General features: G+C 31.0%; 2 protein-coding genes and 2 long non-coding RNA genes across 8 annotated transcripts in view; 2 read left to right on the plus strand and 2 right to left on the minus strand.

Annotated features, from left to right (window-relative positions):
• The first annotated feature begins 327 nt into the window (after window positions 1–327).
• Window positions 328–1,845, plus strand: LOC105676926 (uncharacterized). Of its 2 annotated transcripts, XR_010891531.1 has the most exons (4): window positions 328–566; window positions 811–965; window positions 1,205–1,372; window positions 1,638–1,845. It is a non-coding gene; the product is annotated as an uncharacterized lncRNA (long non-coding RNA). The 2 variants fall into 2 exon arrangements; XR_001101470.2 differs by lacking the exon at window positions 328–566 and having other exon boundaries at window positions 643–965.
• LOC105676924 (putative leucine-rich repeat-containing protein DDB_G0290503) lies at window positions 1,813–6,903 on the minus strand. Of its 2 annotated transcripts, XM_012375156.2 has the most exons (6): window positions 6,457–6,903; window positions 6,090–6,286; window positions 4,109–5,969; window positions 3,235–3,924; window positions 2,888–3,125; window positions 1,813–2,815 (listed from the first exon to the last, which is right to left on the minus strand). In XM_012375156.2, the coding sequence occupies exons 2-6, from the start codon at window positions 6,280–6,282 to the stop codon at window positions 2,543–2,545; spliced, it is 3,255 nt and encodes a 1,084-aa protein (XP_012230579.1). In that variant the 5' UTR covers window positions 6,283–6,286; window positions 6,457–6,903; the 3' UTR covers window positions 1,813–2,542. The 2 variants fall into 2 exon arrangements, with proteins under 2 accessions (XP_012230579.1, XP_067216713.1); XM_067360612.1 differs by lacking the exon at window positions 1,813–2,815 and having other exon boundaries at window positions 2,989–3,125; window positions 3,193–3,924.
• Window positions 6,904–7,051: 148 nt separating this feature from the next.
• On the minus strand, window positions 7,052–8,897 carry LOC137001558 (kinesin-related protein 8-like). 2 transcript variants are annotated; one of them, XM_067360617.1, is made up of 6 exons: window positions 8,640–8,889; window positions 8,336–8,462; window positions 7,993–8,214; window positions 7,623–7,824; window positions 7,397–7,551; window positions 7,052–7,323 (listed from the first exon to the last, which is right to left on the minus strand). In XM_067360617.1, exons 1-6 carry the CDS (start codon window positions 8,649–8,651, stop codon window positions 7,130–7,132), a joined length of 912 nt encoding a protein of 303 aa, XP_067216718.1. In that variant the 5' UTR covers window positions 8,652–8,889; the 3' UTR covers window positions 7,052–7,129. The 2 variants fall into 2 exon arrangements, with proteins under 2 accessions (XP_067216718.1, XP_067216719.1); XM_067360618.1 differs by lacking the exon at window positions 8,336–8,462 and having other exon boundaries at window positions 8,640–8,897.
• Window positions 8,898–11,113: 2,216 nt separating this feature from the next.
• Window positions 11,114–12,290, plus strand: part of LOC105676918 (uncharacterized) — a 56,117-nt gene continuing 54,940 nt past the window's right edge. Inside the window, exons 1-2 of one of the 2 annotated variants that reach the window (XR_010891530.1) lie at window positions 11,114–11,701; window positions 11,781–12,240. This is a non-coding gene — a long non-coding RNA (uncharacterized lncRNA). The remainder of the gene's footprint in view (window positions 11,702–11,780; window positions 12,241–12,290) is intronic. The other variant, XR_010891529.1, reaches the window with a different exon arrangement.

The following is a 12,290-nucleotide window of genomic DNA, read 5'->3' on the forward strand; positions in this document are numbered from 1 at the left end:
ACGCAAGATCTCTAATATTCCAATGACTCGCTGACTCGCTTTACTTTATTAGAAACGCTTGTTTCTTAGTATTTATCACAGCGCTCGGAATTAGTTGCACATTTCGGGCCGATTCCCGAGACGATGCCTCCTGTTTCCCCACTACCGCCCGGTTGCTGGTGGCCGAGCCGCCGATAGCTCTGGCGCAGGAGCGTTTTGTATAAGAAATAGGCTGGGTTGTTGAGGCACCTCTCAGAAAATAGTAATATTTTCTTTACTATATAAATAATATTTATTTTTATTAATAATTAAATACATATATATTATGTATTAATGAAAATAAACATTATTTATGTAGTGAAGAAAATGTTACGATTTTCTGAGAAATGCCTAAACAATCCAGCCTATTTCTAATATAAAACGCTCCTGAGCCAGAGCGCTGATTTATCATATGCTGTGTCATACGCTGCGCTGGTGGAAGCGAGACAAGATCATTGTTAGTCGAACAGCTGAACGCACACGAATGCGTGACGTAGCGATTCTCACTTGCCCGACCGCAACCTGAGCTACATATATATGTATATATGGTACATATTATATTACTTTACAGTACATATAATATTACTTTAGATATTGATTACTATGAATACATTACATATAGATTTATCGGGAAAATAAAAAAATTTTTTAATTTAAAAACTTTTAATGATTAGATATATACAGATTTGCAGGAAAGTTTATGTAAACAAATTTTTAAATTATAAATTAGCATTTTGTATGTTATTCAGTAATTTACTTTTATCAAATTGTTTGACCTAACCAATTGATTAGGTCAAACTGTTACACTATTTACTTATACGATAAATCGACTGGGTAAATTCGACTGGGTTCTTATTCCTACCACAATTATGTCGCCACTGTCAACGCGGAGTTCACGGCTACGGGACCAGGAGCCTTAAAGATAGCAGCTATATATGTGTATAAATGTTTGTATAATTTAATATTTATATGAAAAATTTTTTAAAAGTAATTTTATAAAAAAGCATTTACAAATATATATTTATTTGAATATTTTTATTCAGAATTACAAATTCTAAGTTTATATTCTTTTTCTCATTTTGATATATTCTATACAAAAAATAGTTGTTAAAAAACAAAATTATAATTTTAATTATACATATTTCGAAAATAATTATTAATGCTAATTTAAAATAATTTTAAACAGGTTAAACAATTGAGGCGTGTAACTTGCCAAAATATTCATGTTGCCAAAACCTCATGTTTACAGCTGATGAAAACAATACTGTCAAATGAGCTGGCAATAAAATACAATTGGTGCGGAGCAAAAAAAAACAACATTTTTCTAAATTAGAAATATGCAAAATAATTATGAGTAAGTAAAATATTTAAAAACAATCTTTATCTTTTTATTAATGAATGCTATAATTCCTTTACAAATTGAAAGACATGTTTGTAAATATTTATAGCATTTATTAATGAAACATGTTTACAAATATTAATATTTTTCAATTATCTTATATATATTAGAAATAAAGCATATAATCATTTGTTATTTAATTTGAATAACACCGTAGACATATTTGTTTTAATTTATTCATAAATAATGAAGAAATAATATAAATATGTTACTTTTTCAGATGTAATACGAAAATTACATGATGTCACAGATGAGCAGATCTCAGTCTCAATCAAAATATGGTTAGCTCATGCTAAAGAACGTAAGGAGAGAGAATACCGTAACATCATATATCAAGAATAAAGAATAAAAAAAGTTAATATATATATAAATATAAATAAAATGTAAAAAAAATATATAATGATAAATATATATTTCTAAAACGCAAATATTACAAATTAATATAACCTAAGCTAATCTAACCTATCTACAAATTGTCTACATATTGTATATATGTATATTGTATATATTGTGTGTGTATGTGTGTGTACGTGTGTGTATGCGTGATATACCAATAACATACTGATGAAATGCTATGGATATACTAAAAAATGTTCAGAGTATATACTATAAACTATAATAAGTGGGACATAGGAACATTCTCAGTATGCACTAAGTATATCGTAGTACGTATATCGAATGTTCTGAGAATGTACGCAATATACTTTTGTGATATCCTCCAAATATTCTCAGAATCTACATGTGCTGTTAGGGTACTAGAGACTATTGTAGGCAATATTTGAATTAGCCGCACCGCTATTGAATTAGTCGCACCGCTACTTTCTTTTTGTTCATCAAAAAGTGAATATTTTGACTCAAAGATGAAATATTAATAATCTGCGAATAAATGTTAATTCTCTCCCTTTCTCTTTCCTTTTACCTGCCTTCTTGCATGCTATGTTTATGTATGTGTAATTTTTTTTTAATTTTATATAAATTAATATTAATATAGTTATATAAATATTTTTTAAGATTTATATGTTGTATAAAAAAAATTATAATTTGATGTACAAATGTCTTTCATATTATAATAAATAATACTTTAAATTTACATGATATTTAAAGACGCTACATTTCTTATGATACTTAACTACTTGATTCTCTTTGATAAAGTTTAGTTGATTGTAGTTCACCCGTCGTGATAGAATCTATAATCCAGGTTTCCTTCAAACCATTCATACCGATGATAATTTTAGCCTGCTTAATATTTTCCGTAATATGTCCGCCTGCTGTTTTTATAAGTTCTTTAAGTGTATCACATGGTATTGTAGTTTTATGCTCAACATATATAAGTCCACATAAACTGAACAATTCTGGGATGTATGACAGTCCAAATAATTGTCTATCTTTCCGATTCTCCTGCAAAATCCAAATATTCTTGTTATACAATATGCGAATAAAGATTTGCAACCATCTCGTCTATCGCCTTACCTCTACAGCTTTAGAGAAATGTTTCATCTCAAACTTTTCTGGATCTAACCATGTATTGTTCTCCAGGGATGTTAGAACCCATTCTAAAGTAACAAGCCAACAACCTCTTATAATTCCTCGAAGCAGATTCACTGTGCGTACACCTGTACTCACAACATGAGTCGTTCGCTTTGATACATTTATTTCCATTTCTGCCATACCAAGGGATTTGATGATGCTTTTAACTAAACTCTGGTCTCTACAAAATATAATACATTTTTTATAACAACTTTATAAATTTGTGAAATAACATAAAAAATTATTACTTGTAAAAAAAGAAGCATTTTAAAATAATTAGTTATTATTACTCTTTTGATAAACCAGTCGTTACAATGACAATCTTTTGAGACTTGTGTTTATACCATTGAGTAGGTATTGTGCGATGCCTTACAAAATCATTTAAAGAATCTTTATTCTCTATTGATCGATTTTCTTTATTTTGTCTATTTTCTTCTAATATATTCAACACATTTTCGTCAACAATTTTCTTGATAACGATTTTCTTACTCATAATTTTTTTCGGTTTTCGCACTTTTTTTTTTTTTCTTTTATTCTCAAAAGTATCGCAATCATTATCTGACCACCTTTCATTTACGATATTATGTTTAATACTACTTGTGTTAGTCTTAACATCCGCTAACTTTCTTTTTGAACGCTTCTTTTTGAACTTTTTGCTTTTTTTTCCAAATGTTGATTCCTTAGCTGTGCATTTATCTTCCTCTATTGGAGTAATAGAGCACAATTGAGAGTTTTCGTTAAGCGGCAATAATTTCCTTTTGCCCTTCCGTGTTACAATACATTCCATATTTTGTGAAGAAATTGTAGTCTTGTCACCTATTTCAAACCTTGCCTTATTACATGTATCTTCCGTGATTATTAATTGATTTTGAATAAGAAAATAATTAGAGCTGGGCATATCTTTTAACATAACTGTATCTGCATCGGCTGTTTTTGGTGTTTCAGTCGACTTAGGTGTTTTATTTGATACTTTTGTATTCCTAATATTAAAAAAACAAAGTTAGTAATATTAAATATAATTAGTATTTAATATAATTTATATATACACTAATATATTAATTTACGCGCGTGCGTGTGTGTGTTACATAATGTGTATGTTAAATCATGCAAAAACAGTAATCTGTGTATGTATATGTAAATAATATTGTATATTTGTATACTTACAAAACATTTAACTTAGTTTTAATCTTGTTTTCTTTATTATCAATCAAATTTGCATTGTTGTTACAAGATTCTGCATTGTGATTGATGTTTTGTGTTTTATATTTTAGTAATGATTTAAATAAAACTGATCGGCTTATTGGATATAGAGTTCCTTCAACGCAACTATAATTATTACCACTATTACTTGTATGATCATTACGCTGATATATTAAACTTGTTACATTATTAGATTTATCGTTTTCTGCTTTTTCTTTATCTCCTATTTCATAAATATTTGATTGAACGTTATGAGAAAACTGATTTTGTGTAGAGATATTTTTTAATCTCTCAAATAAACTGATGTTTTCTAAAAAGTCTACATCATCTGTTTCTTTATTTTCTGTTATTAAATATTGATTATCTATATATAAATGTTTTTCTCTTAGGTCTTTAACATTCCCCTTCTCTTGGATCAATGATTGTTTGATTGAACGATTATTTCTTCTTAGCCTTGTTTCGTGCATAGAATCTATCGATGTATTCATTTGCAACGAAGTTTGAGTGCTATTTATACTTTTGTATTGATCATTCAAAACTATTGATCTTTTATTATTAGTTATTGTTGCTCCAAAGCTTTGATTAGTATCAATAATTTTGTAATTGCTTGAAGAATTCACTTTACTAGTTTTAACCATTACATCCAATGATGTATTTACATTTAAAGATAACTGAGTAATACTATTTGTACTATTATCAGACAAAAGTAACATACATTCTTTTTTGCTTTGATTTGTAGTATTACGCTCCTGTACTTGCAATGTATTATGTATTTTTGTAGTAGCTGCAACTTCTTCAATAGATACTTGCACAGGAACTACAGGTACACGTGTACTAACTGCATCATTCGCAACGTTTGCACAGGGCACATTGGAACACGCAATATTATTTTGTACAGTAAATTTGTTTAAATGAATATCTTTTAACCTCTGAATAGTTATATTTTTCTTTTGGTCTAAACTTTTTACTTTGGATTTTTCTTCCTCTCTATCTTCAATACAATTGTTTGCATTTGAATTTCTATCTTGTTCTTTACTTGTTTGAATAATACCACAAATCTCTGTCATTTCCATAGATATTACTTTATTCATTGTATGCGTAGCATGAGATATATTAAAATCATTATTTGTTTTATTACAGCTACTTTTATTTTTTTTTTCCCTTATTGTGTTATCTTCAATAAAGGTAGAACAGGTAATGGGTACTCCTATATCAACATTCTGAACAGAGTGTTCAGTTGAAAATGTGTTATTATAGTTTTCAGATTGATTTTGCAAACATAATTTAGAACCTGCTCTCTTGTTGCTGCTGCTTAATATAGGACTGCTACTTTGATTTGTTTGTTTAGGGGGGATTGGACATTTATTTTGCAGAACAATATCTTCTATAATTCGACATTTTGTGTGCTTTTCTACTTGTTTGTCATTAGTGACAAATAATCGTTTTTGAATTAATCTAGATTTATCCACAGTTTGTTTAGAATTTTGTCCATTCTTGCTTGTTGGAGTGGCTATAATATTTAAATATCTATCCTTTCTTTGCTGATTAGTATATTGTTTATGTTCCATTGTTATTTTATTTCTGAGACAATGATTATTTGTCTTTAATATAAGAATAGACTTGTTCTCAGAATTTGAATTGTGTATACTGCTTACAAAGTGATTTTTCTTATTCCCTAGTACCATTGCAGTTTTTATAGATAGCTCATTATCTCCGTTAAATGTCGCTTTAGTCTTGTTTAATATTTCATCTTTCAACTGCTTACAATTTGTTTCTAGAGCTCGTTCCTTAGAACTTGTATCTTCTAAATGTATTTCTTTCTTGACTGCAAGAAAATTTTTATTGTTATTATTTATCTTTATAACACATTTGTTCATATCGTTTATAGCTTGCAAATCTTCATTGTTAAAGTTAAATTAAGAATAATTTTGATTATTATATGTACCTTGGCTTTCTTGCAAATTTCTATTATCTGCTCTTTCAATGTTTTCAATCTCTGATCTATAGAGAGAACCATTGCCAGAATCCGTTAAATTTGCGATGTAACTCATATTAACTCTCAAAGAGCTATGTCGATGTTCAAAACTGTCATCTTCATCTGATGTGTTTGATGCGATTATTTTTCTTTTATTCATCATTGATCTATATTATTATATTATAATTATAGTTATATACAAATACACATAAAAATATTTTTTCTGTTCTTATTAATTTATATTATAAATTATATCTGCATACTGACAATGCATATCAAAATATAACAAAAATTACGAGATTAATAAACATGATGAGGTTATTGAATTTTATCTTACAAATATATTTTTATACACTATAGGTTTATTCTTTGCCATTGTACTGAGGTTGCAGCAAGGAATCGTCACTTCGCAAATTTTTATGGGGGACGAAAGTCGGTGTTGACGGTACAATACTGAACTATATATGTCAGAGAGAACTCTGAGAGGGACCACGCCACTGAAATATATACATACTGGAACGCGCACGGCCTCTCTACTGTTGTGTCCGCGAGAGAGAACATTGCAACAAGATTTTTGGCTTTGTCTCGTCTCATCTTATTGGTTGAAATTTATGCGAGTACAGTTCAAGACAAAAAATTGAAAGAACAAAAAGTGGTGAAAACACGAAGTAAGGGTGCATCCCGACGAAGGAAGAAATAGCGGAACGGAACAGTAGCGGAAAAGAAACTAGATGGAAAGTAGCCAATCAGAATGATTCCGTTTCAATTCCGTTCCGCTTTTTAACCACTGGGTTCCCCATGGCACGGAACTGTTACGGAACGGAAAAATTTCTAACCTATCGACATGAAAAATTCGCGAAGTGTCCGTTTGTTTATTCGTTTTGCAACGTACGTGCATTTTGGAAGCTGTTGGAAGGAAATAAAAAGCAATGTCGTCATCGGTACGTTATTATTGTATAAAAATAAAATATATATATTAAAACACTATGTATGTTTTCACATAAATTCAATTATTTAAGATAAGAATTGATAATAATTCTTGATAAGAATTCTATTTCTAATTTAGACCGTAATTTATAAGACAGTCTATGTAGACCTTCTGCCAAACGTGACACGAATCCATCTATAGGATTAGGTTCTGCATTTTGTGTCAAAGAATGAATAAGAGCTTCTTCATATTCGTCTAAATCAATCCTCTTTTTTTCTGCAACAAAAAAATATATAAATTAATTATTATTCATTCGCTAATGTAAGTTGCGTATAATAAACATTCATACTTCGTGATTTCGGTAAGACTGGAGACAGTGATGTGGAAGTATTATCATCAGTGATAGGAGTCAGAACATCATCCACGCTGCTTGTTGATGTGGAAGGAATGCTGTTGCAACTTGAAGCTTGCTCTTCACACATTGATCTTAAAGACGTTACGGTTCTGAAATAAATGTTAGGATGTTATTACTATATAATTATTATCAATAAAACTACCACTATTCTTGAACTTACTGTCGATATTCCAACATATCATTTAAAAAATTCATTACATTGTAGTGACGAAAGGACGGTTTCATTTCATATTTTTTTGATATACCAGCCGCACCACTTTTTTGCACAATACTTTGTTTTTTTTTAAATATATTTCTTGCTTTCCTATAACAATCTTTTAAATAGGTCCATCGTTTTTCCGCTTCAGTAGCGGTATATAAACCTACAACACATAATGTAATTAAAAAATATATTTAAATGTGTAATACTTGTTTTATATATACATATGTGTGCGTGTGTGTTTGCTTATATACAGAAAACCTTGCAAATAAATATATATATAAGTAAATAAATATAAATAAATATATAAATAAATAAATATAAATACTACCTTTCAAACGTACGCTGACTTCTTGCCATAAGCCGTCTTTTTGTTTCCTTCCTCGCTCTTTCACCGGTATGCGAAAATCATATAATGCTGGTCTTTCTTTTACTGCACTTATTAAATCTTCATCTAGTTTATCGATATCAATGTGTTCCTCAAGATTTTCATCAATATTTTCTTTCTCGTAGGTACTTTCTTCAATAGTGCTATTTCCACCAGTCTCATTCTCTACATGCCAATTAATTAAATTAATGACAGTTCTTAATTAATTAAATGAATGACAGTTCTTAAAAAATAAATAATAGTTTGTTGAATATATTGCCTCTTTTGTAGACACAAATATACGTACCATTTCTAAAAAGATTTTTATCCTTATCCATTAATAATTCTTTACACTTTCCAAAGCAACCATGTGAAATCTGTCCACTTTTATCACGCCAAATAATCCAGCCACAATATCCACATTTGAATTTCTCCTAATCAATAAAATATATTACATACAATTGTATCTGTTTTTTAAATTTCTATTATATATTATAAGAACAACTTAACCTAATCTATTTTATGAGTTTCATGTTAAATAATTGAATTTATGTGAAAACATACATAGTGTTTTAATATATATATTTTATTTTTATACAATAATAACGTACCGATGACGACATTGCTTTTTATTTCCTTCCAACAGCTTCCAAAATGCACGTACGTTGCAAAACGAATAAACAAACGGACACTTCGCGAATTTTTCATGTCGATAGGTTAGAAATTTTTCCGTTCCGTAACAGTTCCGTGCCATGGGGAACCCAGTGGTTAAAAAGCGGAACGGAATTGAAACGGAATCATTCTGATTGGCTACTTTCCATCTAGTTTCTTTTCCGCTACTGTTCCGTTCCGCTATTTCTTCCTTCGTCGGGATGCACCCTAACTATATTCAGCCAAGTATAAATATTATTGTTCGAGGACTCGGACCGAGATCTCGGATTGAGTTCTAGCATCGTGGACACAAGGCTTATGGCCGGTATTCATAGTGTAGTTCAGTGTAGCTTTATGGTGCACACGGGGCACAAATGTGCGATCCATACACCAGCCAATCAGAGTCCACTAACAGTCACGTGACGAGTTGGTGAGTCTCTCTTTTTAGGGTCTCTACCTTGGTGTACATAGGAGCATGCGACGCGAACAAACCTTTTATCTCCTTGTGTCCCATGGAGCCGTAATTCCATGAAATTTCCGTAAAAGTTACTATAAGTTGCTAATTATTACTAATAATACTTTTTCTAATTTTATTTATTTAACTAAATTTGACGATTTAATTAAAACTTTTGTTAAAATTATAATATATTCTGTAGTTTTCTTATGAATAAAATACAAATAAACAATTATAATTTGTTAAATAAAAAATAGTACTACCGTTACGTCTGTATTTACGGCTCTATGGGACACAAGGGCCGGTATTCATAGTCCGTTCTTATATTCAAGATCGTCTTAAATACAAACTTATATTCGCTCTCTTCGTCAGACACAATCTATGTGTGACGAAGAGAGCGAATATAAGTCCGTGCTTAAGACGATTTTGAATATAAGAACGGACTATGAATACCGCCCAAGGAGATAAAAGTTGCGTTCCGTTTCGCACATTATGCGCACGAATTACATAGAAAACGTTCCGTTTCACTCAATGCGCGCATGAACAGCGCTTAGAATTCCCTAGATCCCCACCACCTGCAGCGCATAATACACGCATCAGCTACCTCAAGTTTGAGTTGCAGCAGCTTATGCGTTCCATGCGATTGCGTAATTGCATATGGCGATTGATAGCGATATTGTAAAAAGTGTCAAAATAGGAAAAGTCATAATGGAAGAGTCATTAATGATTCACTACTATTACTGTCACTCATTTCATCAATTAAAAACATTGTCACATTGATAGCGCAATTTATTGTGGAATCCATTTTGATTTTCCGCTTCTAATGCGTTCAATATCGTTCCGTTTCAAAGAATGTATCATGCGCATAATGAAACGAAACGCAGCCAATGCGCTAAGCATTAGCGATGCGAACGATGCGTGCTATGCGCAAAACGGAACGCAACCAAAAACACACGTAACGTTACGGACGAAATACCTAGTAACTTTTGCGGACTTTTGGTGCGGATTATGGATTACGGGCTGTATGTGGCTTAGTTTACACCACGGACTAAGGAATAGAGGGACTGAGGCGGGTATTCATAGTCCGTTCTTATATTTAAGATTGTCTTAAGTATTGTCTTAAAATGCTATGAACCAATCAAAAAGCCATATTAGTATCTTAAGATGACGATGACGACGACTTAAGACGATCTTAAATATAAGAAACAACTATGAATACCGGCCTGAGTCTAAAGTCCTAGTTTAGGCGAGAGGGGATGGTAACTCAAGCGTGCGGGGGGGACTGCTTTCCGCCATATTGATGTAGCGATTCTCACACAGAGATTCTGTGTCTGTGACATGGTTACACTCGTGTAGTGGTGCCACTAGACATAACGAGTGACAAGCATAAAGAGATTAGGCGATTTTATTATTGTTGTATTATAAATTTTATAAAATACTTTAACTTTTATTACTCTGAGGCTCTGCATACAGTAGACAAAATATTAGAAATAGCAATAAACATTTAATATTAAAAAGAGAAATTATTTTACATCTAACAAGAGAATAAAATATATTAATTAGTTCCAATTCTTATTTCTTAATTTATGCATTAATTTTTTCTATTCTTTTTATTTTTAAAATAAATAATTCCAATTTCTTATTTCTAATATTTAATAATTATTTCTATTTCTATTTCCTATTTTGTTTATTGTGCGCAGGATCTGACTTTCATTTCTCACATATACGCAAATAGTGAGTTCTATGTGTGGTGATTACTAAACGAATATGGCGGCTCCCCCCGCCGCAAACGTGCTCCCCCGGTACAGCTTGTGCACCGTCTCTCTATTCCTTAGTCCGTGGTTTACACCGATTGTTTAGTACGCGTACCAAGTACTAAATCAGCTTTTTTGATTGGTGTAGATTTTACACTAAACGATTTATAGCTATCGGAGAAGCAGATTTAGTATTTGGTACGCGTACTAAACAATCGATGTAAACTAAGCCTGTGACGGCATCCTCATTCCGATCCTTGCTTAATGGGACTGCACCCTTAGGCCTGTTCTACAATACGTCGTATGTCGGCGTCGGATGTCGTTTGTCGTTTGTCGTACGTTGAACATCGGATCTGAATACGACTTGTCATTCTACAATATAGTCGTAAGTCGGTGCAACAACAAATATAAAAATCAAAAAGCTTATATAGATAGAGTAGAAAAGTCAGCTAAGAACAAAGAATAGGAACGTTAGACAATAGAAAGAGAAAAAATATGGGAGGGCCATCTTTATCTTTGTCTAATGTTGCGCGCGCATCGAACTTCAAAAGCTGAGTGGAGAGACGCGTTGTTTTGAGTTTTGAGGAGAAGTTTCTTTAGTAAACGCTGTGATCTGTGATAGAGAAATATTATCATTTTGCTCGTTCTTACAGAAGACAGAGATGTCTTTGCACGATAAATTTCTGTCTTATTTCATTATTATTTTCAACGTGGCTTACGCAACATTTATAAAATTATAACAAATTATGACGAAAGCGTGTGTTGTATGTAAAAAACAACCCACTCCCTTCGATAGATCTCGAAGTTTTCACAAGTAAGTATGAGAAAAATGTTTACGATATAATGTAGTATCAGTAATCAAATATTATTAATAAATTTATTATTATTCTAAGTAGTTATGATATAACCAAAATATCACTTAACCTAAAATTCAAGAAAAAATGTAACGGAACGCAATTCGCGTCATGTGAAAATGCAAAGTATTATTTTATCTTTAATTCCGAATTACAAATTTCCTGATACTGTTGAGTTAAAAAAGAAATGGATGGAAGTTATTGATGTGACAACAATTTCAAGTTCAGCCAGACTGTGTAGTGATCACTTCCATAATGATTCGTTTCAACAAACTGATGGATATACAACTTTGAGACGGTTAACATCAACTGCTGTTCTTTTTGATCAAAACGACAATCAATTATCTTTACAAATCAACAATGTACCTACTCAAGTACTTGGCGATGTAATTAATCATTAAGATATGACAAGTGCTGAAAATACATCATTTTCAACAAAAACAGATACTAGTGGCTTTAAGATACATAATCATTTAAGTTCCAGAAACAGTATTAAAAGGTACATTAGAACTTTTATTTAAAATAATTTTTATATTGCAAAATAGCTTA

Source organism: Linepithema humile, chromosome 8, assembly GCF_040581485.1.
Source record: "Linepithema humile isolate Giens D197 chromosome 8, Lhum_UNIL_v1.0, whole genome shotgun sequence".
Lineage (NCBI taxonomy): Eukaryota > Metazoa > Arthropoda > Insecta > Hymenoptera > Formicidae > Linepithema > Linepithema humile.